We start from the raw sequence: 27,675 nt of genomic DNA, 5'->3' as shown, positions 1-27,675 counted from the left end.
TGCCCCCTACTGGTCACTTGAGTGCCTACAAGTATTTTACGCCTCAATTTTATTGTCACACAAAAGTCAACATGACTACAAAAGCGATTTTTTTGTTTTATAAACTTTGTAAAATCTTATCTGGAAAAAAAAACATCAAATTACAGCACAAAAGCATCTAGTAAAAAAGAGCATTTTACAAATACAAAAATAACGTCATGGGTGTTAACACCCATATACTTGGGAAACACTTTTTGCATCTTTAAGAACAGTTTACACAACTACTATCTCTGTTTAAAATGACCAATAAAACTCTTTTTACAGTGGTTAAGAAGTAGCCAAACTCATTCAACTCAAATAAAAACGACACATACAGACAACTAAGGCGTCCATTTCAATCAATACAATGACAATACATTTCAAATGGGATGTTACATCTCTCAAGCTAAGTGATGGCACAACAATTGATAATGGACATTATTTTAAAGGGACAGTTCACCCAAAAATGAAAGTTGTTTTAATTTACTTACGCTCATGTTGTTCCAAACATGACTTTCTCTAGTCCTTCTTTCAAACACAAAAGGAGATGAGACAGCTAGAAATCACAACCTCAGTCACCATTCGCTTTCATTGCTTTTTTTTTTGCTTTTCTCCATGGAACGGAAATAAAATGTTACATGCTTCTGCATCTCCTTTTGAGTTCCACTTTAGAAAGAAATACAGGTTTGGAACAACACTAAAGTGAATAAATGATAACAGAATATAAATTAAGTTTAGGCTTTGTTAATATCTGTCATAAAAATATTTTGGTGTGATTTCCTGTAATAAATGGCAAGTGACCTGAACAAATCTTGCTTACTGGTTAAATACCTTTTCTGCATACACATATTAGATAATTGTTTATTGTTTTATGAAAAATATTTTAACTGTAGTTGATGTTTTGTGTAAAATAACGAAACATGAATAGTCTAATATTAAGTGTGAAAGTATATACTGTAGAGTCATTGGTGTGTGTGCAACAGTAAAAACCAGAATGACAATTAAATAAAATGTCCCATTAATTTAAGAGGAATAAATAAGGAAAGCCTGAGTGTCATTTACACCTGCAGATGGCTGGATGAGGGAAAGAGACCCCTCAAATGACAATTTGTAGTGTGCTGTACTTCTGCACAGTTGATACTGAAATGTAAAACCATCCCTCAGCATTTTACGATGTACTTCTAGCTTGTCCTGTCCATTTGTTATCCCATTTGTAATAAAGATGTTTGGTGTGTCTTAAAAAAAGTGCATCACTTTGTGCTGTAACATTTATGACAAAACCAAACCACGGAGGACAAAACAACAAATACATTCAACTCACTTAATAAAATACTTGTTTAAAGTCCATTAACACTTGTCTTTGCCGAAATAAATTACGTTCATAAGTTCACATTCATTCGCTGGTTGTGTTTGTTCACATCTAGTAAAGCCTCACTTTTGGCTAAGAGATTTTCTCAGGAGTTCAAGATCCATCCGTGTGGGAGGGTGTTTTTGTGGTGGACAAGAGTATTCCTCAAGGGACAGGGCAATGAACCTTTCCAGTAATCCCAGCACCTTGGTGCCTTGGCAGGCCAACAGAGCAGACCATGGCTGTGGTGAAGGTCCTCCTTGACCGAGGAACCCAAAGAAAGCAATGGCGTCTGTAAAGAGACGTCATGGGTATCAGCAAACTCAGAGTAAACCTCAACCAGGAAAAACAGATCTTGACAGTTATTATTTTTACGTGTTGGTAAAATCCCTTACCTTTCTTCTGAAGATCTGGCGTTTTAGCAGATCCCAAAGAGACCAGATATTGTGCAATACCAGAAATGTCAGAAGGCTGACCTCTTGTGGCAAGAAGAACAATCGACCTACACAGAACCAAAATGATTTAGTCTAAACAGTGAAATATGGAAATGCTCACCTTAAAAAAAAGGCAAAGAAAAGGTTCATAACAGCAGAAGGTCCAAAATAGAGACCATACGCTACTGTTCAAAGGTTTGGGGTTGGTAAGATGTTTTTGACTCACCACTCTTATGCTTAGCAAGGCTGAACGAAAAGACAGCCGCACAATTTATTTAATCAATAAGGCAGTAAAAACAGTAATATTGTGAAATATTAATACAAATTAAAAGAACTGTTTATTTATTTATTTGAATCTATTTTAAAATGTAATTTATTCCTGTGATGGCAAAGCTGAATTTATCACAGTCTTCACTGATGTCACATGATCCTTCAGAAATCATTCTAATATGTGCTTTGGTAATGAAGAAACATTTGCTATTATTAATGTTGAAAACAGTTGTGCAAAAGAACAGCAGTAATTTAAAATAGACATCTTAAAAAAAAAAAAAAAGTATATTATATATATATATATATATATATTAGGGCTGTCAAAAGATTAATCACGATTAATCACATCCAAAATAAAAGTTTGTGTTTAGATAATAATATATATATATATATATGTGTGTGTACTGTGTATAATTATTTATATATATATATACAAAGACACACAATCATGTATATATTTAAGAAAAATTGGTTATATTTAAATGTTTATATATTTATATATAAATGTATATACAGTATATAAATGCAAATATTTCTTAAATATATACATGAATGTGTGTGTATTTATACATAATAATTATACACAGTACACACACATATATTATGCAAACACAAACTTTTATTTTGGATGTGATTAATCGTGATTAATCTTTTGACAGCCCTAATATATATATATATATATGCCTTTACTGTCATTTTAGATCAATTATGTCTTTGCTGAATAAAAGTATTAATTTCTTTCAAAAAAAAAAAAAAAAGACTGTCCCAATGCTTATGAACAGTAGTGTATATAGCTACTTAAATCGGCCCAGCTCAAATCCTTCCACTCATCACTAGCTCCCTCAATAAACATTGTAAGCCACCTCTCAACCTCTTCCTCCTCTGCCAACTTCTCCTAACCTCCAGATGTGCAGTTTTAAACCCCAAACCGCAACTTTCACCCCTCACCTCTTCATAATTCCAGTTTTAAAATACTGTTCCATTTTAGTGTCCAGCGTCGAAAACAATGAGCTCTTTGTGACTTTTCCAGAGCATGCGTCCACAGTAACTAGGAGGAACCCTGACTGGTTGAGGTCAAACCTCTCTGCATTTACCTATAAGACAAGAAAAAGAGGAAACAGGTCCTCAAAACAGTTTTACATGTAAACAACCTTCATTCTTAATGCATCCACAAAAGACTATGCAAGTAAAATGAAGGAAACTCCAATTCTAATATTCTATAATACCCCCAATATACTGTATAAAATTACTAGAAATGTGTACCTTGAATATTGTACAATTTGCATACATACAAAATTTGTGGAAAAAGAAAAAAACATACTAAAAAAAGTTTTATTAAAAATGTAAATGTGCAGAAAGTTTTCTGTGATGTTAGGTTTAAGGGGTAGGGTTAGTGTATGGGGATAGAAGATACAGTTTAAAAACATTTACACCTATGGAGAGTCCCAGTAAACCACATATACTGTACAACTACAAGTGTAAAGGGCCGTACACACCGGGACGAATATCGGCGCGCATTATTCGTCAGCGTTTTTCAACACGTTTTTTTGTGTTCACACCCAAGCGATTTTCGCTGACGATGAGCCGAGTGAACATGCAAATTCATTACCTGACATTAGATGGCGTTTAATGTAAAACAGAAATACCCTGCGTAGTCGCTGGCACGTTTGTCATATAGTTCTTTATGTTCCGACACCAACGAGACCAACAGCTCTACATTCATCTTGTCTTGCATCTTCCTCGTCTTATTTCTTCCCGGCAGTGTAGACCATAGATATTATATGATGTCTATGGTGTAGACGCTATACTTGGCGTATATCTTCTTTGCGTTACACTCGGCAAGACCGTTTTGTGTTTGAGCGCCCCCAAGTTGTGTTTTACTGTAACTTCAGAAGCTCCAGACACATGAGCAAAAGCGTCAATCTCCTTGGTCGGCTAGTTTTTGACGCGGCGTGTCAAACCAAAAAAACGTTTTTTTAAAAATGACGCTTTTACGCGTGACGTTTTACGCGTCGGTGTGCACACTCACATTGGCGCCCTTTGTTTAGTCACGAGGCGTTAAACGTCGGCGAATATCGCGCGCGAAATTCGTCCCGGTGTGAACAGGCCTTAAGTGTGTGTGTGTGTGTGTGTGTGTGTGTGTGTGTGTGTACACATGTGTGTGTGTGTGTGTGTGTGTGTGTGTGTGTGTGTGTGTGTGTGTGTGTGTGTGTGTGTGTGTGAAATCCTTACATATATTCTCATATACATAAACTAAAATACATTGTCATGACAGCAAAACTAACTAAAGTAAACTAAAAATGGCCACAATCAATTATAAAGGTTTTAAATTTCATAACTTTCTTTCATTACAATATGGTACTATTGATAACACTAGACATCTTTTTTTTTGTACTAATTTAAAGTGATTATAACTTTAAAATAAAATGATATTAGGTAACACAAACTATATAACCCTTTAAAATACTAAAACTACAATAAAAAAAAAACTCAAATCAAAGCTGTACAAATATTCTTACATTTTACTTCTTAAACTGGAGAACATGCACAATTTCCCCAAGATTATATGAATCATGCTTTGAATGGTCACACTTACAGTGATAAAGGCTTGCGTGTCATTATCCTGCTCTTCTTTTACACTAAGGGATTTGATCTGGGTTTGGAGGTAACTGTTCCATGGCTCACTTGAGAAGGCAAACTATTGAGAGGAAAATAAAAGTCACTCAGTGTTGACAGTTTAATGACTCCATGTTACATACAATTACAGAGAAAACGCAAGGTATTGGCTCTAGGTCAGGATGGCAGATGGACAGTCAGTTCAAAGCCTGCCCCACGCAAACAGAGCTACAAAAAATTATGTTGTCCGTTCATATGGAGCTTTGACCGTACTTACCTGTGAGGCCCCACAGGCTCTGCAGGGCTCTGTGTTCGGCTTTGGCATAGGCACTATGTTGCTGGCAGGCTTGCTGTATTTGGGGTAGGCACTGGCGGTGCAGTTGCAGGCCTGAGTCTTTTGGTTGGCACGTATGGTGGCGATGATCTTCACCCTCTCACAGCCTGCGGTGGAGCAGTAGCTATGGCCGTCTCGTCTGTTCCGAGCTCGCGCATACAGCCATAACAAACTGGAGGTTAAACACAGGCTTAATGTGTCAGACTGATCAGACCGCACTGTAAACAATAATTTATCTGTATTTGACAATATCATTTCTGTCTCAGCCAATGGCGTGAATCTGGGTTGGAATTATCTGTTTGTCCAACCAATGGCAGAAAGAGGAATCATTCCGAAAAGGTTACTACCCTTCAAATGTTTGGTGGTCAGTAAGACTTTGAATGATTGAAAGAAATTAATACTTTCATTCTGCAAGACCACATTACCGTAAATTGATCAAAAGTGACAGTACAAGCATTTATAACGTTTCAATTTCAAATAAACACTGTTCTTTTCATTGCAGGAATAGACTAGTGTGAAAATTGAATATAAAATATATTGAAATCAAAAAGAGATATTTTCAATTGTTATATTTTCACAATATTGCACACTTTTTTTGTTTTTACCAAAAAAAAAAAAAAAGATCATCAAGAAAATGGTGGGCATAAGAGACTTCTTTTAAATACTAACTAATGAACCTTAATGTAAAGTGTTACCGTTAAATCTTGTAAAACCGTACAAACCGTACGGTTTTAAAACCGTAAAAATATCATCCATTTTTTATACTGTACATTATATTATTCACTTGGCAGTCACTTAAAACAACAGATTTCAGTTTTTACTGCCCTACAGACTTTTGTGAAATCAATATGTTGATAAAGGCTTGTCGATATATGTCAATATTTCAAATATACTTATTCCTACCCAGCAGATTTGTCGAAAAAGTACTTCCTCTCCTGCTGTCGTTTCTCTAGGTCTGAAATGGACGACACAGGGCCATAGTCCTCTATGCCATCAAAGCCAATGTTCTGCTTGTTGTAGATGTCTGATGTGATCTGGAATACTGTTTCATTGGGGTAGCAGAGGCCAAGTAGAGCCCAATCCCCCCTACAAGAGCAATAGTCCAAAAAAAAACATCAGATTGTCTCTAGTATGAGAAACATGTATGTTACTTATGTATATTACTTACTAAATCTCATGGTTATAGAGTTTAGTGCAGGGATGGGCAACTGGAGGGCCACTGTCCTGCAAAGTTTATCTCCAACCCTACTATACAGAACAAACACACCTGAACAAGCTAATCGTTGTCTTCAGGATTACTAGAAAGCTACAGGCAGGTCTTTTTTTATCAAGCTAAACTCTGCAGGACAGTAACCCTCCAGGATTGAAGTTAGCCGTGCCTAATGTTTTGTTTTAGATATGGGGGATCACATTCCTCCTTTTTCCTTACTGGTCAAAATTAATAAGGGACATGACAGTTTCTTTGGGTGCAGGTCCATTCCAGTGCACTGTGTAGCTCTTGCCCATCATCAGTACAGGCTGGTACTGCTGAGTTGGTGCTGTCTGGCTTCTGACACCTCTGAGAACCATGGGTTTATCAGGGTACTCATCTCTACTGATGGACAGGCTTAGATTAGATGCGCCCTGTGTCTGTATGTACACCTATATAGAACATAAGTAACATTGTTTAGGAAACAAAAACAGTTAAGATTTTACAGTTAAGTTTTGGGTCAGTAATTTATTATTATTTTTTTTTTAAAGAAATTAAGCAGCAAAGATGCATTAAATTGCTCAAAAGTGGATCAAAATCACAGTTTCCACAAAAATATTAAGCAGCACAACAGTTTTCAATATTGATAATAAGAAGAAATGTTATTACCAAATCAGCATAGAATGATTTCTGAAGGATCATGTTACACTGAAAACTGGAGCCAATATAACTGCTTTTACTTTATATATGATCCAATAAATGCACCCTCGGTAAGCACACAAGACTTCTTTCAAAAACATAAACAAAAAATCTTACTGACCCCAAACTTTTGAAAGGGTTGTGTACTTGCATATAAACATGACATGAAAATGTAAAAGGAGAGTGAGAGATCTATTTCTTTACCTGGGAGTACTTGCCACTACACACAACCCCATTCCAGTGAGGAACATCCACACATTGAGGGTGGCGGATCAGGAAATTGTCGGCCCTTGCCACATATGTATCCGAGTAATTGCTGATCGAGCCATCCAGGTCATGAAATATGGAATTTTTATCGCCATCCAAATCATTCTGCTCAAACCACTCGCCCGGTCGACCAAAAAATGCTCTAAGATTCACCTAGATGATTAAAAGAGGATCACTGGTAATGAGAAATGTAAACGGAAAGATTCTAAAACCTATAAAATGTCCTGAAATTGAGATTTGGTACTGAGAAAAAAAAACATTCGGGCAGACCTAGAATCAATGTGGTACCATTCACACATATCAACTGAGGCAAAATATGACCACACTTAGACCTTTCCAAGGGCTCTTTTTAACATATGCTAAATACCAGCTGCCAGAACAGGATTTTATTTCATTACTCAGCACCAGGGCAGATGGTGACCAATCAGGAGAGAACAACCAGATGTGTCATCTCTCCCTGAGAAATGAGCAATAAATACAAGCATTAGTAGCACTTAAGGTAAATAAGCGTTATTACAGACTAGACAGACCAGGTGGGTTATCTGGGAGAAAAGAGTCTTTATGACCTTGAGTAATGCAATTAAGTCCAGGTTGCCCCAGGGTATCCCAGACTGTAATTAGTCTAAAGTCATCTCTGACCCAATAAAAATAAAAAGGTGAAAATGTAAAAAAACTGAAACAATAAAAAAATGGCACAAATTCATTTTTGAAACACACTACATTTTAAAAGTTACCACACTAACTTTGGCATTCGCAAAATATCATGAAAGACAAAAAAAAAAAAAAAATAGATAAATCAAAGGAAGCTATAAAACACTGGGGAAAAAACAGGTAAAGATTGAAAACTAAACAAAAATGACAAACTGTTAATACAAGATACAGAAATAAAAAGGTATATTCTAAAATAAAAGTTCAAAACTATAATAAACTCAAATAATATACTCATAAACATGCAAGATCAAAAATGTACAAAAAATTTAAAACAGTATTTTGTAATATTTACTTATTTTTTTCACAGGAGTAATTAAACTAAGCAACTTATTTCTATGTGTTAGGTGGTTCAGCAGTCACAGTATAAGAGTAAAGAAGTACAGCAGTATCAGAGTGTGTTTGAACAGTTTCCAAGGCTAAATGTGTATGTGCACTCACACTAGGGTGGAAGGCGAGAGAGGACAGGTTATTTCTGGGTGTCAGCTGCCAGATGTTTTTCAGGCTGAATCCCACAGCCATGGTGAAGCGCTCTGTAGTGGGACTGAAGGCTCGAAACGTGCTGTCCAAGATCCTCACTGGACCATCATTTATCTGAAAACCTCTGATCGGAAACGTCCTGATAAGAACAGAGCAGAAGACAAACAATATTCAGATTAAACAAATAATTTATTTTCCCGCTAAACCACACTGAAAGTTTATGTTAACACTATTCTCTCTTTTCCCTTTATTTCTTCTCTCACATACTTGTTTCTTGGTAGAGTCCTCATCTTTCCATCTACTCCACCAATTCCCCAGTATTTATTTTGCCTCCCATTGGTGCCACGATTTCTGCTCTCGCCAACAAACAGGGACTGGGAGACCTCCTGACTGGAGCCTTCATCTTTAGGGTAGCTGCCATCACTGCAGTGAGGAGGAGGAGGAGGAGGGGAGTGAAATACTTTAGTGGTTTCATTAACTGCTTGGCTACAGGTTTATGTAGAACACTAGCGCAGGCAATTTCACACACTTGCACACATTTGCCAATCAGATTGTAACCGTTTCAGCAAAATAAAAAGATGTTTCTTAAAATTAATATGCCTGCAGCCAGAGACACAGACAGCAAGAACATTCCTACACGCGCACGCGCATGCGCACACACACACGCTGTCAATTTAACATGTTTAATGCCATTCTTATGATTATTATATATATTTTTAAATAGTGTGATAAAATTAATGCGTCTTTTGAACCGCATGTATATTTTGTAATCAGGGATTTCCTACCATTGGAGCAATCTAAGACATTGTACCGCCTTCATTTTTTTATGAGAAGGCGTTCTTTTCATTTGAGGACTTTTCTCAAGAATGATCAATATATGTGATTAACAATAGATGCGAATAATGAGATGACTGGCAGCTCTAACAAACAGTAAAATGACACAGTACCTTGCAAATGACAGTCCAACACCATTGTCAGCAAATCTATCAGAAAAACAAAATCAGGAGATTGCAATATTGTTTTTATGCAATGAGCTTCTCAGAAGGTTTTAAGCTTAGCAGGTCTACAATTGAGAGGTTTTGTCCCCTACCCTGAGTTTTGTATGATGATGTCACCTCCACGAATCCAGGCACCCAGATCATTGTTTTTAAAGGAGATGAGTGTGTCAATGACTGCGGCCACCCGTGGCTTGCTTGGATCAGAGTTCTCATGAGGCCTGAACCTGTGAAAGCAATGTCAAACAATGAGAAATTCAATCTTTCCTTCAGAAGAAAATGTGAGTGCTTCTTTCCCATGCAAATGTCTTTATACTAGGGTGGTGCTATGTAGTTTTCGGTGCGACTGCTAGGTGTAGTATGTAATATGAAATACTGTAATATGAAATACATTATATATATTTTTTGTATTTATTATACTGCTTTTAATTTATGCTGATTTATATTGAAGTCTATTTTCTAGATTGCATATTATAGATCTAATTTTTAAAAAGATTTACAATTAAAATGTCATACTGGATCTTCTGAAAATAACAGTCTTCTCTTTGGTGATGTATGCAGGACTTCTCCAATCATTTAGTGTACTTAAACCCACCCCTGCAAGTTCACATTCATCTGCCTCCACATCTCAAAATCCAATCAACAACAATCAATGTACGTCATGAAATGGACAAAAATATATCACTATTTAAATTTTATCTCAACTAAAGATCTATATATTTTTGTGTAAATGTTATATAAATAAATAGATATGTAAATGTAGGTAAAAAGTAAATAAAATGTCCAGACACATTATGGTAATGAGAAATTTTGTAGAATTGTAGATTTGTAGATTTCTGTAAAATGTGAACTACGTTTTTGTGAGATTCACCCACACATTTTAAAGAACAGCATGTTGACAAAATACTGTCACGGGAGTATAAATGAAAACGGAAGTAACTTACGCCTACACCATATACAAACTATGACACTATGACTGTATATTTAGAGTGTGGTCACTGTGGTTTGTGGTCTAAGAAGAGACCAGAGCTCTGTCCGGCTCTACCATATTCCCTAACTACTGCAGAAACTCTATCTGGGCAGATGTGTTTTCTTTATAAGCAGAATCAACAGACCCTGGACACAGAGAAACGGTCACCATATCCACTCACCTAGCGCTGTTGTCCAGACAGAGATATTCACGTGGGTCTGCCGCAGTGGCGTTGGTGCTCTTGACTTTTCTATCAATAAAGAGGCCAGCCTGACACGGGATGAGAGAAGCAATCACTCTTCACTTAGAAATTGTATGTTTAATCTCAGGTACCATGTGAGTTGTGCAGTGAAAGTGAAGCCTGGATTTTCTCTGCACCTGGACAGTCTCGACACTGAACACACAGCTCAAGCTACCCAACATAAACAAGCAGATAACAGAGAACTATTGTATAGGGAAATGTATGTGTGAGCACCCTGTCACACAAGCACATTGTGCGGGACTTCGAACAATGAGGCGTTTCAGAGAAACAACGAAGATGCCTTGTGTAAGTGCAATAAAAACTGGTAATTGATTTCATCAGTTTGTCCTAAAGCCACATTTCATACAATGTTATAAATCCCGAATGATTTATGAACTGAACTGTTATGAGCCAGAGGGAAGAAATGCTAATTTCACCACAGGGAGGAGGGAGTTAAATGTAGATGGAGAAAAAGCAGTAGCATTGATACTGTTTGATATCACCTGAAGACTGTGTACAAAACGGACAGATGAATGGGTTTATAAATCAAAAAGTCTTAAGTATTCTGAGGCATTTTATTATTTGAAGGTTTGTTACTAGAGAATTTGGTGTTAGAGTCATAAGGCATTTGATTACCTTAAAGTTGGAATGAACACGGTTGTTAAAGAAGATGCCCAGAGGCGTGAGCTCAGCTTTCGTCTCTGGAATCAGTCCGTGAGAGTCACCTGTAGAGGAGTTGTGGAAAATGTACCAAATTCCTGCATCCTGAGAGAAAAACAAAACAATATCAGAAACAGAGGATGAGGGGGAAATTTAGATATCAGGCACTTTTCATGAATATGGTAAAACTCCTCAACACCCTTGTAGGTTAAACATCTCCATAAACTTATAATTTGCTTTTAAAATTCCCTATTTTGTAGTAGTGGAAGGGCCAGATTGATTCTCTATTAACCTGGCCTTCTGAGAACACAGCTTCATAAGAAGCTTTTCCTTAATAAAAAAGGGTGGAGGGATCATCCTTTTTATATACAAAACCTCAACAACAAAAAAGCCAAGCTTAACAATACCACAGGGCTGAACTGATTTATATTGGCAAAAACATATTTAATAAAGGATTGGAATCAGGAGATGCTATCTGTGATTGCATAAGCTCTTTGATGTTCTCATGAATATCACAGAGATGTGGGAATCATTTCAAAGAGCACAGGTTCAATCAGAGAAGCTCATGAAATAGCCGGTCAATGATAAAATACCATGAAAATGATTCATTTGGTCATATCAAAGATTGTGCATACCTGTGATCCAGCTGCTGAGTTACTGATCAAATGATTATTGGGGTGTGCGATCCAAAATGTAGATACTGCCCTAGAATACACACATAAGAAAGGATCTTTTCAATGTGTGACCTTAAAATATAAAGCATATATATATCTAGGTACTGTACAGATTTCACTTTACAGTCAGTATTATTCATATCCAGGTAAATATAGCAGTATGCAGTATTTGAGTGCATTCAGTGTCTGGTTAAACTGAATTACTGTTGGTTAGTGTTAAGAGTTACTGAGTAAGACAGGTTTTTATGTTGAAATATAACATGCAAAGCAGTGTTACTAACAAACACTAACCAATCAAAATATTTTTGTCAAATTAATTGACAAAACTGAAACTAAAATGCCATAACACTTTTTTTTTTTTATCTTTATTTTAGATAAATAAAAACTTTCACTCAAATTAATTTGTGGCTATTTTTACTTAGTTTGAATTAAATATAAATATTAAAAAAAATGTACAACTTGCCAGCATTAGAAATAGAAATGGTAGCTAGCAATAGTACATTCTGTGCTGATCATTTTAAGTGTTAAACATTAACATTAGATCTTTGATCATGATTAACAACACTGAAACATATTCAAACCTCTATCTTCATCCTGAACATCTACAGCTCTATACAGAAACACATACAAGCTCCCAAAACATTTTTTATTCTTTTGAAAACAGCACCTCCTTAGCCGCCAGGGACATTGGGTGTTTTATTACCCGGATAAGAGAAAAGGACTATCGCTGAGTCTCAGGAAATGAGAGCTCTGTTCTTTCTCCTGTTATTTGACCAAACAATACAGTGGGTCACGCTGTCAAGGTCAGCTAGTCAGAGCAGAACAAGTGCTCTGTAGTCTGTACATAAGGAGACTTTCAGATAAAATACTCACACATGCGCAATTTTAAGCTGAGAGGCTTCAAGCAGTTTGAATTTTGGCCTCATTTTGAGTTACAGGACGATTCAGCAATATTAAATGAATATGTGTTTATAGTATCTTACTTGCACTCGGTTGCAGGAGATGGTATATATCCTTTGTGCACCCTGTTCATTAAGTCTGTGCACATGCTATCATTGCGGTCAGTAGGTAGAATGGTCCCTGGCCTGGTCAACAAGCCTAGGTTATGGAAAAATATGTTCCTTTGTTCAATCCCGTCTTCCAGGAAAAAACAATGCCCCAGTGTGTCATAGGCAACTGTGTCCCTAACCTATAATAAAAGGAAGACATCATGGTAAAACAAAATCTCATATTTTCAATGTGGTCTCAGACTTTACTATATGTGTACACAAGCCTGCTGTTTATCGCTCGGTATCCTTCTCTCTCACCAGCAGGCCGTTAGTGGCGTGTATAGCAACACATCGGGAGAAGGAATGATGGATGGACAGGGAGTTCACATAGGTGGGGTCTATGTAGCCCCCGCGCTGATCCACATCTCCACACCTATGAAAGTTCACAGGGTACCTGCCCTTCTGCTGCTGCTGACCCATGTGTTTCAGCTCCACCTGAGACAGGTGTACCGATGAGAAGTTCCCCAAAATCTAAACATACACAAAGAGGAGATCAAAAACAAGTGTTGGTGAACAAATAAAACATTTGTTCTACCTTTTATTGTGAGTGGTTCTGATTTTATTTTAAAATAACAAATAGTAAATAAAATCATCAAGTTGTTTTTAATTAATCAAAATTATATTAAAACATTTTTATTATAATAAAATATATAATATAGTAATAAAACAAAATATAATAAAAAAGATAGAATATAGAGTAAAAAAGGTTTTTTTTTTAATTGAAAAAAAAAAAATTGTTCAAAATGATTTTTAATTATGAAATAATATTATATTATATTAAAACATTTCTATAAAACCACAGCACCGAACTTTCCAGAAACAGCAAAGACTGCTGCATAATATATGGTTAGTAATTTACATAAGGTAAACATTGACCCGTCAACTAGTCGACTAGTAAAAAATGAGTACCGGTAGTCATATAAGTGCTACTGTGTGTTGTTCATTCTTTTGCCAAATACAACACACAAATGTTATACTTTCAGTTCCTTCCATTAAAAAAAAAAGCTATACTCAATTATCCAGCGCTAACCCCAACATACAACAGCCTGCGATTTCTCCACATGACAGCACCAGACAGCTTAGTGTTAAATACACACAACCGCTCTCACACATACACACAGACCCTCAAACAGACCTTGATGTGTCCCCCGAATGTGTCGTAGCTGAAATACTGGCACCAGTTTTTTCCGTAGCAGGAGTTTTCCATTTCTCCATGAATGAGGATATTCCTTGAGAGGAGAGCGACCTCTGCACGCATGTCCACACCGTCCAGTATTTCTCCCACGTGGGTGAACTGAGGCTTTCCTGAAAAATTCCAACACATAAACACACCCATTAAAACTCACCCTTTAAAAGAACTGACTAATGATAAAGTTTGAAAATATGAGTTATTTAGAGAGATTTGTCTTAAATAATGAACTTACAACATCTAACAAATAACATTTCTCTATTTAAATATTTTGATCATTTATCAAAAAAAAAAAAAGTTAAATAAATACTGGATCCAGGAAGGAAAGCAACCTGTCCACACAATCGGACTACCCTTTACGCACACCCGGAGTGCACACGGTATCCTTCCGGAAGGATAAGGGCTGGCAACAGCTTTGCCAACAGCACACAATGCACAAGGTGACATTTAAACTACATTCTTTCAATAAAGGCCACCGATTGAAGATATTTCCAATTCTCCAAGGACTTAACACATGTGCTGGGAATAATGACCATATAGTAATTCATACACAATACACCAAAGAAACTATTTGGACACTTAAATACTTAATAATGTATAAATGGTTTAGCATTATACAAAAATATAAATTCAAGTGGCATTTATTTTAAAGAGATGCACAATCATAAAGTTTGGGGTCTTCTTTCTTTAAAGAAATTAACTTTTATTCAGAAAGGATGCATTTAATGGATCAAAGTTGACTGTAAAGCCATTTATAATGTTACAAAATATTTCCATTTAAAATAAATGCTGTTCTTTTTCTTTTTGATCTTTCTATTCATCAAAAAATCCTCAAAAAATGTATCATGGTTTCTACAAAAATATTAAGCAACAACTGTTTTTAACACAGATAATAATTACAAATGTTACTTGAGCACCAAATCAGCTTGATTTCTGAAGTGTGATGTGACACTGAAAATTCAGCTTTGCCATCAAAAGAATAAATTACATTTTAAAATATATATATATTAAAATAGAAAACAGTTATTTTAAATAATAAGAATATTTCACAATATACCTGTTTGTACTGTAATTTTAATTGAATAAATGCAGCCTTGGGGAGCATAAGAGACTTCTTTCTATCTAATGAAATGACATTCAGACATTTGTGTGACTTAAGTGTCCAAATTACTATACTCACTAAAGGCCAGCTGGGACATTAGCATTGGAAAGCAATTAGTGAAAATGTTTTTAACAGGGTGGAGTACATGATGGTGGAATTTTCTATACAGCCATTGCTGGCCTCTGGTCAGAAATGACAGTTTGTTTATGGCATTCTGGTAAACAGTCCTCACCCTTTTCCTGTCCAAAACTCAATGACACTATAATCATTTAAACTCGGCTGTATACAGATTCACAGAAAGATTCAGATCAGAAACACTGCAAATAGTCACCAGACGAAACCGGAGGAAATACATGCCGTTTAGCGCAAACACACCACTGCCTCACCTTGAATTCGAACCTGTTTCCTGTTACAGTGGGGACATGGGAGCAGGGTGAATTCCTCTGCCTGATGCATGGAATAATCTGTGCTGGCCACCACAATCCGGTCGCCCGGTTTCCAGCCGCTAACATCATCTTGCAAGTTCAGAACCACTTTATCCACTGCATCCACTTGGAAGCCTGTTGTAGGGTAACCTTTATGGTTGAGCAAAAACCAATGTAAGTTTTAAAAGGGTTTTCTTTTAATACATTACTGGTCGATGTTGTGGATTTGATTATGTGCTGTCCAATACGTACCATTACTCCACTCACTGTAAGCAGTAACAGTGAAACCCACACCGTCCACAGTGACAAAGTCTCGGCGAGCCAGCGCCTTGCCACCTGTGTCATGGTTCTCGTGTTCTCGTACGTCTTCTGTGCAAGAACCATTTCCTCCTCCAATTACTGAGACCAAGGCCCATGCCTGCCTAAAAGAGAGATAGAGGATGGAGAGAAAAAGCTAAAAAGAAAGCCAGTAAGGGATAACAACATGCGAGATAAAAGATGCAACAGATTTGGAAGAATTGTGTACTCATAAAATATAAATTGGCTAAAACCGATCAGTTGTTGAATAACAATAAAATATAAATGACAAATTAGTTTGAATGACTTGTCAACGCACTCCCACGTGGAAGTGATGATCGGTTACTGCACATAAATGGAATTTAACAGAAGAGCAGCCAAAACTCTGGGGTGAAAGTTAAACACCGTCAAGGATGAATGAGAATGACTAAATGAATCCTTCCTTCTTATTATTTATCTTGTCAGCCCATTAGTACAGTGAAAAGAGCATTTGTCACTCAACTGAAGGTAACTGAATTTGAAACTGATACCAAAAACAAAACTATTATGGCTCAACAGGCTCTGGAGCTACTAGCTTCTGTTTCTGTAGTAGCATTAATACTTCCACTATGACATAATAGCAGTCACTTCTTAACAGCAACTAGGTCAGAACTGCTATTTGTTTTAATAACACATGAGCCCTAAAGGCCAAGCCTCGGACACAAAAGCCCCCAGAGGTTTGGAAAAATAGTGTCTCACTAAACTTTCTCCCTTTAAGGAATGTGGTTCACTGCAGTTTAGAGCAAGTTCATAAAAATCTTTGTGGATAAACAGAGGGAAAAACTACCCACACAGAGACCAATAAGGCCATATTAGCTGCTGTGAGGTGGAAGGTCTGTGGTGGTCAGTAAACCACACTTGTATTATTGTTCTATCGTTCATATTTTCATCTTTTAGCAGTCACCAGGGCAAGATTACTTCATTTCTCAGAATTACTATTATGTCTGACTAACACAGGAATCTTTCCTGTCTTTTTCCTTCTTGTTCCTGGCCAATTTGAGTAAACAAACCATTTTCCACAATAGCACAACAAACTCTTTCTTCTTTCAGATAAATCAACCACCAGGGATTATATCATTGACTCTGAAAGGACAAAGGTATTTTTAGAAATATTAAATGACAAAATATTTGTACTTAAAAAGGCCCATTTATACGGTGTGAGAAAGAAACTATAAACACGATATTATAGACAACATCTTGTTCAATTAAAAACTTGCAAAATTAATAAATAATTGCCATATATATTTTATTTGTTCCATAGTCAAAATAAATGATTGAAATGTTCTCTAAATTTTTTTTTACTTCGTATTAAATTAAGTTAATTTTTTTCTAACCACTGCAAGAATTAATTTAGAACAAAAACCCTTTAAATTGCATTACATCATTTTGTATTAAATTATATTTATTGTTTTCTTTTTTTCCACTGACCCCCTTGCAACCCCTGGGGGTCCCCTCACAAATGTCCCTCACTTAGCACATGCTTTGTATCCAAATACACACCACTTTCCACAGGGATAATCCCCCCTGAGTAAAAAAAGTTAAGTTAAGTGCTTTCTTAACAACACAGTCAAACTTTAATAATCAACATTCTTTCATACCTCAACTTCTAGTAATTTGCCTTGTAGTCTGTCAGATTGGCTGAACCCATATAGTAGATTTATCACTAACCAACAATAGGCTTGTCAATTTATTTTTTATCAAAGATATGTGTGGCGCTGCAATGTGTGGCCCCCCCTCTCTGGAGTGCCTATGGGGATTGGGGGTTAGACTTGGACAGGCTGGTTTATGTTGCGCAAGTTTTCAGTTAGATTGTGCCAGATTGTTCTGTGTTTGCAAAGGGAGCTACCAAGATTGCATGTTTTTATCAGAGATGTTTTATCAGAGCCGTCTGAGTGGTAAGGGGTGGAAAGGTAAGGGATTTCTATATGCGCAACGCGTCAAACTGAAGTCTCTAAATGAGTAAATTCAAGTTTTTTTCAGTCAATTCTTTTTTAATTCACACCTAGTCACACCTACTACTAACCATATCCTGCCCATTTCCCACACCAGTTTCACTGGAAATGACATAACTGCAATGGCACCAAGTCAGTAGTCAGAAGACTGATATTATTTTCTCGTATGATATGCTTTTTCTTTGCCTTATAGTTCTAGTAGTTATGTAACAGAAATAAGAGTTTTCATGCCCAAGACCGTTTGACCAAGCTAATGTGTCTGGAGACGTAGTTTACCGCTTAAGAATGCATATTTTCCATGTTTCTTGCCCTTTGCAGTGGACTGTAAACGTAGGTTTTCTGTCTGGAGGAATTTCTATTTGACAGTAAACTCTTTACAAAATAGTTGCATGGTAAGAAAAAGTATATCCCTCATTGAAAATAAAAACCTGTACTTTTTCCATCTGCAATGTAACCAGAAGAGACACGGCATCTGTTTCTTCTGCCTTTGAACTCTTTAAAAAGCCTTTCAATGAGATGGCAGATACACACGTCAGCTCTTTTTACACAAATCCTGGAAATATGCCCGTTTAACCTTTCACCAGCTTTTCCTGCAAAATACTGCCATTTGAAATACTTCTTTAGATGTGTTTCTGTGGAACAACCAACCTTAGGACTATTTGCTACTAACATTTGGCTTATATTAGACTGCTCATGCATATACTGGCAAAAGTCAACATGCCGACTGACTAAATAAATAAGAACTTTTATATTTGCTTTAAATTTCCTTTAATATTAATGTGCAGTGGCCCCAGAAAGTATTTGGACACCAAAGTCACACTTAAACTCTGTGTGAACCGGAAATTGTGAACGACTTTTCTCCAGTGTTGTGACGCATTTCCAAGTAAAACAGAATATTGAACAGAGGGCAGGGTTTTACTTTAGCGCTCCTCCTCTCCATCTCTGCTCATAGCCGACTAACGGTTTGAGGGGAGTGTTTAAGTGTTTTCAACCCAAGCCATCAAACTGAAAGCCGTCATCAGAAAAGGAACGCCATTCCAGACCGGAAGTAACTTTTCACATTTTGATTAAAGATTACCATGGCAAACCATTTTTTTCTGTGTATTAACTTGCACGGATTAATTGTTCACCACAAGACTAGTAATATGCGCCAACAAAGTAAATAGGGTCAATTTTGATTTCATGTCGACTTAAAGTTGTCACTTTTTGACGGTTTGAGAAAACGCACTGTTTTGTTCCTGGCCCTTTAAATGCAAATGAGCTGCTGCAGAGGGCGGGGTTTCAAGAGCTCATGTGTGTTAGCAGCTGCGATTACCTCACGCAGACACACTAAAATGACAGAAACTGTTCTGTCTTTAATGTTAAAACGGAGTCAGACAAAGATGGAGAGACTCAAGAAGTAGTGACAACATGTAGAATGGAACAGTCTCTGAATGGTTAGTTGATGAATTTATGTTGCTGATGTGGAGTTAACTATCTTCAATTAGCATATTCTGTCATGGTAATCTATAAATCGCTCATATAGGAACTGTTGTGAGATGCACACAGAGTGACTTTCTATTGCATGTGAAAATATGGATGCTAAACTTTGAGCTGACTCACAAATGTACTCTTATAGAACAACTCTCCCTCTTCTCAACATGGACTGCGTGTTCCCGGGGGCGGAGTTTATGTACATTTTAGGGTTGCTGATGTCACTAACCCGAGAGGAATGTTGTGTAGTTCCTACCAGCCGCTTGTTGTAATCCTTTTCTTTAAAAGCAAATATCTTCCTTTGCTTTGAACTTTGAGCGTTGTAACTGTGCAGATGTTGTTTATGCTCAAACAGCAACATTACACACTACCTAAAGTTAGAAAAGTGAAATCACACTTTACCACCCCTTTAAAAATGTCTGAATGTCACTGCATAAGACAACATTAAACACAATCCGAAAGTAACATTGAATATTAAACCAAGTGGCATAATTTTCTCAGAACTAACTTCCCTGGGCTATTTTTGGTCCCGAGTGTTGGATTTGTAGTTTATGCCATTAACTATGAACATGATCCACATCCACTATCATATGACAACCAGAAAGGGTCCAAATACATTGTCTTCATTTTTCACAGTATATCTGTTGTGTTATAATATGAAACCTACCTAACATGCCAAATTGTTTGATATTTAGTTATAGAATGCAAAGACATTCCTACATCTTTAAGTATGGCACAAGTATTCAGTAAGTTTGCGTCATTGCATGAATGGGACTCGTAAAGTATACACAATGTACACTGCCTTTGGGATTCAGTAGCTGGTCCTCAGCGGGTGAGTCTGAATTAGGATATGGTTTATGGAACAACAGGATACTTTATGTTTCCAATCACAGTAACTTCAAAGCTGTGCTCGGAGATATCAAAGCAAAACTCATCAGATTGGAAAAAGCTTCTTTCCTGCTACCACCCTTCAGGGACTCATTTTGCAGCTATTAAAACGTTTCGGACTACAATGACATTCAAAGAAAAATGATGGGGAATCATACACAGTTTATCCAAACATCCTATCATCAAAAAAGTACCGGCTTCGGTACCAGTCGGTACTAAAATGTAAAAAAATGTGACGCTTTACGCGCTGTTGAGTGGAATCGTAAACACCTTTGATTGCCCATTGTACTCACGCGCTCAACGGATATGTCTGTGATTGGCTACAATGATCAGCGCTTCAAAAACATGTTGTAAAAAATATACATCAATGACGCTCTTTGCCGAGCGCTTACACAGATTCAGACGGGAGAGTTTGAAAGCAGGCGTCTATCAGCGAACCGTGCTTTCAAACGCTCCCGCTCCCGTTTTTCAGTAGAAATACTTTTGTAATAATGCTTTCAAAAAGCCTGCCTTATTCACCTGTATTTGAGATTATTGACATGGTTGCTGCCTAGAAGATCCTGGATGGTTCTCTTGGTCTCATCCAGCAGGCTCTTCACTGCAGAATCTCCGATGGCCAGTGCAACAATGCGTCCTGTGGGCAGAGACTTCAGCAGCTCACTCAGCCTCTTACTGTCATTACGAGAATCGTGCGTGTCGAAGCGCTCATTATTCAGCACCTCCGCCGTGTCCTGATCAACCACCCGCAGGTTAATTCCACGGCTGAAGTTCCTCTGGAAGGCATGGTCCCCGGTAGCCAAACCTGAAGTGGGTACGGTGCAAGTGAGGAAGGTCCAAGACAGCCTCTCTGACCCGTGGAGCTCCAGAGTTCCTCCGCCATTCACACCCAAAAACTTGCGGCCCATCCCGGGTACTTCAGTCACGGCGGTCTCGTCCGATCGGCCGACCAGGGTGATGGTGGCCAGGGAACGATAGCGGCATTTTGGAGCCCCGATATGGAGAGCACCGCCATCTTCGACCAAAATGTGGCGTGTTCGCAATGTAATGTTTTTGGAACCTTTTTTATCATCCGCAAAGACAACCAAACCTATAATTGAATAAATCGAATCAGACTTAAAACCCTAATAAAAGTACTATCATTCACTTTCAGTCAGAAACGCACCACAATAGCAAGCCAAAGTGTTCTCAAAGGCAATTTCTTATTTTTAGGGTACTACACACTGGACAAATGATCTTACCTCCGGCCTGGATAGTGACAGAGTACAGAGTGGCAGATGAATCTAGGCGATAATGCTGACCACTGCGTACCACCACCACCTTTTTAAGATCATGGCCTGGGTTCCATGATAGCAGTGCAGGGTTGTGATGAGGGCAGTTCACTAGAAAAAGATATATGAAGACTTTTCAGTGTCCGAGTACAAGATAAACACAGTTTTGATATTGACAATAAGGATCAACAATAAGGATTTTTTTCCCTACTTTCCCAGACCAGTAGTTCAGAATTTAACTTGTCCCACCACAAAAGAGTGATCAATACTTATTTTTAGATTTAGTAGATTAGTACATTTTTGCCCAAAATAAAGTTTTAAATAGACTACAGATGGTCCAAAATGCGGCTGCAAGATTGCTGACAAGCACTCGCAAATTCGATCATATTACTCCGGTGTTAAAATCATTATATTGGTTGCCTGTCACTTTTAGGATTCATTTTAAAATTCTGTTATTTGTATTTAAATCTCTACATGGCTTAGCCCCATCTTATATTGCTGATCTAATCCAGGAACAAAAGTCAATGAGATCATTACGATCACAATTTCAGAAACGTCTTGTTGTTCCTCGGTCTAAGATGAAGTCTAGAGAGGATCGCGCGTTTGCGGTCGCAGCCCCTAAATTATGGAACAGTTTACCTGTATATATCAGGGACCTTCCTACACTCAGTCAGTTTAAAAGCCATCTGAAAACATTTTTTTTTTTATGATAGCGTTCGATCAAGATAAGTGTGAAGGGTGCTAGTGTCATTTATTTCCTTTTTATAATGTTTTTAAATGCGTTATGATATTTATATTACCTATTTAGATATATGGATATGCATTTTCTTTTATTTTGTTTTTTTCTCTGCTCACTGTTTTACTGCTTGTACAGCACTATGGTCAACTGTGTTGTTTTATTCAGTGCTTTATAAATAAATTTGAATTTTGAATTTGAATCCTCAAGTTCTAAACCTGCTGCACACAAAATAATATATTTTTTAAGAATATGAGTGGCCAAACAGTTGATGGGCCCCATTGACTTCCGCAGTATGGAGAAAAACAAAATACTATGGAAGTCAATGGTGCTCATCAACTGTTTGGTTACAAACGTTCTTCAAAATATCTTTTGTGTTTAGCAGAAGAAAGAAATCCATTCAGGTTTGGAACAACTTGAGGGTGAGTTTTAATTTTTGGGTGAACTTGAACTATCCCTTTAAGCACACACACAAGGTGTTCAAATCTTACCATCCAAATCATTTTTAGAGGTAAGGCAGAGGACGATTATGAGAATCAGTAAGACACAGAAGAAGACGCCAACACAAATATAAGTGTTCTTCCTCTGCTGGTTCTGGGAACGCTCCCTTCGACTCTCATCTACTGTCAGATTAAAAACTGGAGGCCGTGCAGGGAGCGGGGCAGGGGGCTTCAGTGGGGGCGGTGGAGGAGCCTTGGCTGGAGGTGGAGAACGAACTGGAACAATCCTGCCTGGAACATATCCTGATGACCGCTGAGCATTTCCGTTGACAGGAGCCACAAAAATGGGGTGACTGCTGGGGCCATCATTAACCTGCATGGTATAACTGTCTGTCACGTCCTACGAGAAGAAAAGAAAAATACATAAAAGATGCATTAGCATTCAAACGTTTAGGGTTGGTAAGACTTTTTCATGTTTCAAGGCAAGAATAAATTACGCTCACAAGAAATATTATTACAACTTAAACGGCTTTAAACGCTTTACCCGTTTTTTGACCCTGTTTTAATATATTTTAAAATGTAATTAGTCCTGTGATGGCAAAGCTGAATTATCAGCAGCAATTACTCCAGTCTTCAGTGTCACATGAACCTTCAGAAATAAACATTTCTTCTTATTGTTAATGTTTTACAATTGTGCCGTTTACAATTTTTGTGGAAACCGTGATACTTTTTTTCAAGGTTCTTTGATAAACAGAAAGTTCAAGAGAAGATAATTTAATATGAAATAGATATTTTGTAACATTAAAATGTCTTTATTGACACTTTTACTCAGCAAGGATTCATCTCATTGATCAAAAGTACACATTTCCCCCAACTGACCCAAAGACTTCGAATGGTAATTTACGCAAAAGTTGTTTTTTAATGACACTGAAAGGGACTTCTTAACTTAAATCTGATATTGACAAAACTACACCACACTTTTGGCATTATGCATTACACTCACAGATCTGTGGGCCAACCAAACTGGCATAAAACGGTTCCATCACCTTAATTTCGATCGGGTCTCAATTTCATAGTGGCATACAGCGTGCTTTGAAGTGCAAGCTTTCTGTGGGTTTTCACATTTTCAAGTTATTTACTAAACACATGGCACCAATTACGAGAAGAAAAAAAAACTGCTCAGTCGTTCAGCCCGTGGCCCCTTCATGCCACAAAACAACAGATACTGGCCCTATAAAGAAATTCTCCCTATAAAGCCTGTCACACAACTATTTGCTTACCAATAACCACGTCAGCCAAATTCCTTTATTATCATCGAAAGCGACTTAAAAGCTCCAAACAGAGTCTAAACAATTTGGCTTCTAACTAATGCTTTTATAAACTCAAGTTAGACTCTCCAGGGCAAAAATCAATCACAATTTTTTCTGATCTTTTAAACATTAGGGGGGAATAGAACAACCAATCTGACCACAACATCTTTTGAACCATAGCTTACTATTATACCAATTTCATCCTTGCTTTGATCAACATATAGATTGCACTATCACCAGATCCTGATCTGACCATCTGCAACTCCTCATCCACAAATGCAGAGGCACAGAAATCACTATAACTGAGGAGGACATGCTTGCACCACCCCCCTTCTTTGGGGATAATCAATACCCAGTGCTTTAATGTGTCCCTCCCATCCCCCACTTTTCAAGTAGTTTTTCACCCCTGCACAAATCAAATAACATTTTAAAGGGGGATGAGCTATGCATTTAAACAGTCTGAAGGGGCGAATGGACAATGGGTATGGACAGAAACTTACAGGTTCATCAAGATTGTGTAGTCCACTAAGAACATTATAAATAAATATAAAAAATAACTCAAACCTGTTCAGATGATTAAGGAAAAGCTTCCATTGACACAGGAATTAATAAATTCACTTTCTCATGATGACCTACATTGCATGGACAAATGCAAAAACAGAAGACTCTGATGCATGCAAAAACCAGCCTAAGAAGATACCCCAGCCTGGCCAAGCTAGGTTTTTTCTTCAGCTGGTATAGATGGTCAGTCAAATGGTCTCCCAGCCTGACAAGTGGCTAAAACCCATCAAATCAAGTCTGACTTGGGATATCAGCTAAGACCGACAAACCAGCTTTGTCAGTAAGGTAATTTTTTTCAACAGGAAAACTTTATAAGATAGTTTTTTTTTATTGACACATCTAAATTCAAATGAAACATTTTGCTCGGCTTGTACTGTAAAACGTTTGTTCTGTCCATCTTTGTTTCAATAGAAGCTGGTTGGCTTGGCACCAAAACGGCTACATCGCGCCCTCCTCTAAAGTTTACACAATGCCACAAAGTTTCAACCTCAGATGCATGCATGCGTTACTTCATTCCTCCTTCAGTAATCTACCAACAGATGCCATAAACGCAAAATACACGCCCAAAAACCCATAGAAAGACAGTAGAGGTCTAAACTGGGGGGTCTCTATACAATGAGACAGAGGAGGAGATCTCTTACCTTTCGGTCTCTTTTCACTGTCACTTGCTTGGCTCGTCCGCTCCTTTCTCTATCAACCGTAGAGAACCACGCGCAACTCACGGGGTTATTTGACAGGGGGTTCACACTAAATGTGGTTTAATCTTCTTTTACATTATGTTTTATCTCCTGGGCTGAAGTCAGCCAGCCCCGTCCCAGGCGCGGCTCGCGGAGGAAGTGAAATTAGAGGCGTGTACTGAGGATGAGGGAGCGACTTGACAGAAATGTAACTTGTGGAAGAGCCATGAGCATGAAAATGGGTTCTCAAATGGGCGGGGCTTACAGACCACGACATATTATGAGCCAACACGATCTCTTCACTATAGCTTCTTGCAGAAGTTGCAGTTAAATTGTATTTGAAACTCTGAATTCGTTTTCATGGTAGCATGCCATCAGCTGACGACGAAACACAACAGGGTAGTTTTCTCGTTTAGAGACCGAATCATTCTTATGAGTCGGATCTTTTAAATGAACCGGTTAACAAACTGGTCTGGAACTGACTCGGTCGGATCGAGTGCCTGTTTTTTCAAATTAAATTAGATTGTAAGACACGTTTTTGTTAAAACAATTGGTGTTATTAAATTGAGTTTTTTTAAAGCTGCAAAAATATGCATGCTGAGAAATGTTAATTAAGTTTAGTGTTGTTGATGTGAATACAAATTATATTTAGATTTACTGTTTTTATGACCTGAATAGTGGCTCAAATTAAAATAAACAAAGGTATTATTTCATCTGAATCGTAAAACATATGCCTACCTATGGCTTTAACTGGCTGTTTTAGATTTAATGGGTTGTAATTAGTGCACCTTTTGTAAAGCACAAAAAAAAACTTTATTTATGCACATTTTCTAAACAATTCTGGTATTACCTATATGTTGAAATGACCTGAAATAGCTATGTAATACCTTTTTCTTTGAATTATGCAGTGCATTTTTGGTTAAAAATATTGTGCTGTTGGCCAATTATTTCATACATAAATGCAGATTCTTTAAGAACACTCCCACATTCATATTTTTCCATAAAGTTTTAATGATCCACTTAGCTAAAGCTAAGTCATCTTTTGAAGGTATTTGTTTATGATAACCACCTTGTGTAATAGGCCTATTTCATTTATGCATCTAATTTATTTTTATTTTGTAATGTTTTTTTTAGGTTTATGTTGTTTATTTATTCTTTGTTTGCGACAATTTGGACTTCTTTGAATTGTATTAAGGTGTGTCATTTTAAGTTTTTTTTTATATTGTATGTTACTTCAAGCAATAAATAATATATGCAAAGCTAATTTGTTATGAACCACGTTACGTTCTGATCTAAAGAGTCACTGAATCGTTTTTTTTAAACCGGTTCTTTCAAAATGAACCATTCAAAAGAATCGGCTTGAGGAAACGAGCCATAGTTCACTTGTTTTTTCAACGCTTAAAATAATTGACCAATCACAGTCGTTTGTGATTAATGGTTAAACTTTTTATTTTATTTTATTATCTATAAGCAGAGCTAGATGGGACAGATTTAGATTTGCATGACAGGCAAAAATCGTTGAATGTAATACATTTAAAATTTGTATTGTACAAATGTAAGAAATCGGCTTCCGGAGCTCCAATGCGACCCCTTGAGGAGGACGACTAGGATTTGTGTCTCATAGTGCATGACACGCAGGCTAGAGAGAGAGAGAGAGAGAGAGAGACAATTCCTCTAACATTGCTAAGATTCTGTAGGCTACTGTAAGGAGCAGATCAGGGATGGCAAAATGAACCATAATTCTCACCCATAACTATTTAATTACATCAATATACTTACATTATTCAGTGACATTTTATAAGAAGTTTAACTTTGAATTAAAACATTAGTGTGTAATGTTCAACAGTCTCATAGAAACACGTCTTTATCGTTCTCACCCTTTGAACCTATTTAAGTGCACATGTCTGTCTTTAAACATTGCCCGTCCCTAAAATAAATTGGTCACATGTGTTCTTAACTTCCATGTTCAAGGCCCCTGGCTTCAAAGGTCACTGAACCCCAGAGGCGCGGTTGACCTCTGTGCTGTAAAATGGTTGTGTAAAGTGAATACACATGAAAGGTTAGGATCATTGTTAAAAGCAATTAGGTTGAGCTGTTGAGTTAATTAAACGCCTAACTGCTTCTCAGAAAGATGAGAAAGAAGATGTTTGTGTTAGATGCTACTAAGACCTTACAGCTTTATCAAATTACAAATCATATTAGTTAAAAATCAGGTAGCTACTATAGAAACAATTACCAGTCAGACGTTTCTCGTACTTCCACATGTTAATGACGCATCATTACTCTATCATGATCCTAACTGAAACCGATACGGTTACTAAACAGATAGACAGGGTTTTAAAGTTATTGTGTTTTGATTAACTTAA

At 37.2% G+C, this 27,675-nt stretch overlaps 2 protein-coding genes across 3 annotated transcripts in view; both read right to left on the bottom strand.

Annotated features, from left to right (window-relative positions):
- ankrd34bb (ankyrin repeat domain 34Bb) overlaps nt 1–27,675 on the bottom strand; it is a 322,103-nt gene that overhangs the window by 231,500 nt on the left and 62,928 nt on the right. The window lies entirely within an intron of this gene.
- Nucleotides 33–25,730, bottom strand: cemip2 (cell migration inducing hyaluronidase 2). The gene is made up of 24 exons (XM_079605595.1): nt 25,274–25,730; nt 22,813–23,161; nt 21,556–21,696; nt 20,837–21,404; nt 15,921–16,090; nt 15,630–15,818; nt 14,088–14,257; nt 13,211–13,423; nt 12,887–13,092; nt 11,865–11,934; nt 11,206–11,334; nt 10,510–10,598; nt 9,454–9,585; nt 9,311–9,346; nt 8,631–8,786; nt 8,325–8,502; nt 7,113–7,328; nt 6,450–6,661; nt 5,924–6,106; nt 4,964–5,192; nt 4,667–4,768; nt 3,019–3,164; nt 1,762–1,868; nt 33–1,658 (listed from the first exon to the last, which is right to left on the bottom strand). The coding sequence occupies exons 2-24, from the start codon at nt 23,138–23,140 to the stop codon at nt 1,450–1,452; spliced, it is 4,179 nt and encodes a 1,392-aa protein (XP_079461721.1). The 5' UTR covers nt 23,141–23,161; nt 25,274–25,730; the 3' UTR covers nt 33–1,449.

The sequence above is a fragment of the Phoxinus phoxinus genome, assembly GCF_949152265.1.
Source record: "Phoxinus phoxinus genome assembly, chromosome: 3".
Taxonomy (NCBI): Eukaryota; Metazoa; Chordata; class Actinopteri; order Cypriniformes; family Leuciscidae; genus Phoxinus; species Phoxinus phoxinus.
This window is presented reverse-complemented; position numbering and strand designations above follow the sequence as displayed.

Coding starts and splice junctions, on each gene's coding strand:
- cemip2 (XM_079605595.1), bottom strand. CDS start 23,140: ATGCAGGTTAATGATGGCCCCAGCAGTCACCCCATTTTTGTGGCTCCT. Junction 8,503..8,630: donor AGGACTCTACCAAGAAACAA/GTATGTGAGAGA, acceptor TGTTCTTATCAG/GACGTTTCCGATCAGAGGTT. Junction 1,869..3,018: donor AAAACTGGAATTATGAAGAG/GTGAGGGGTGAA, acceptor GGTTCTGTGTAG/GTCGATTGTTCTTCTTGCCA.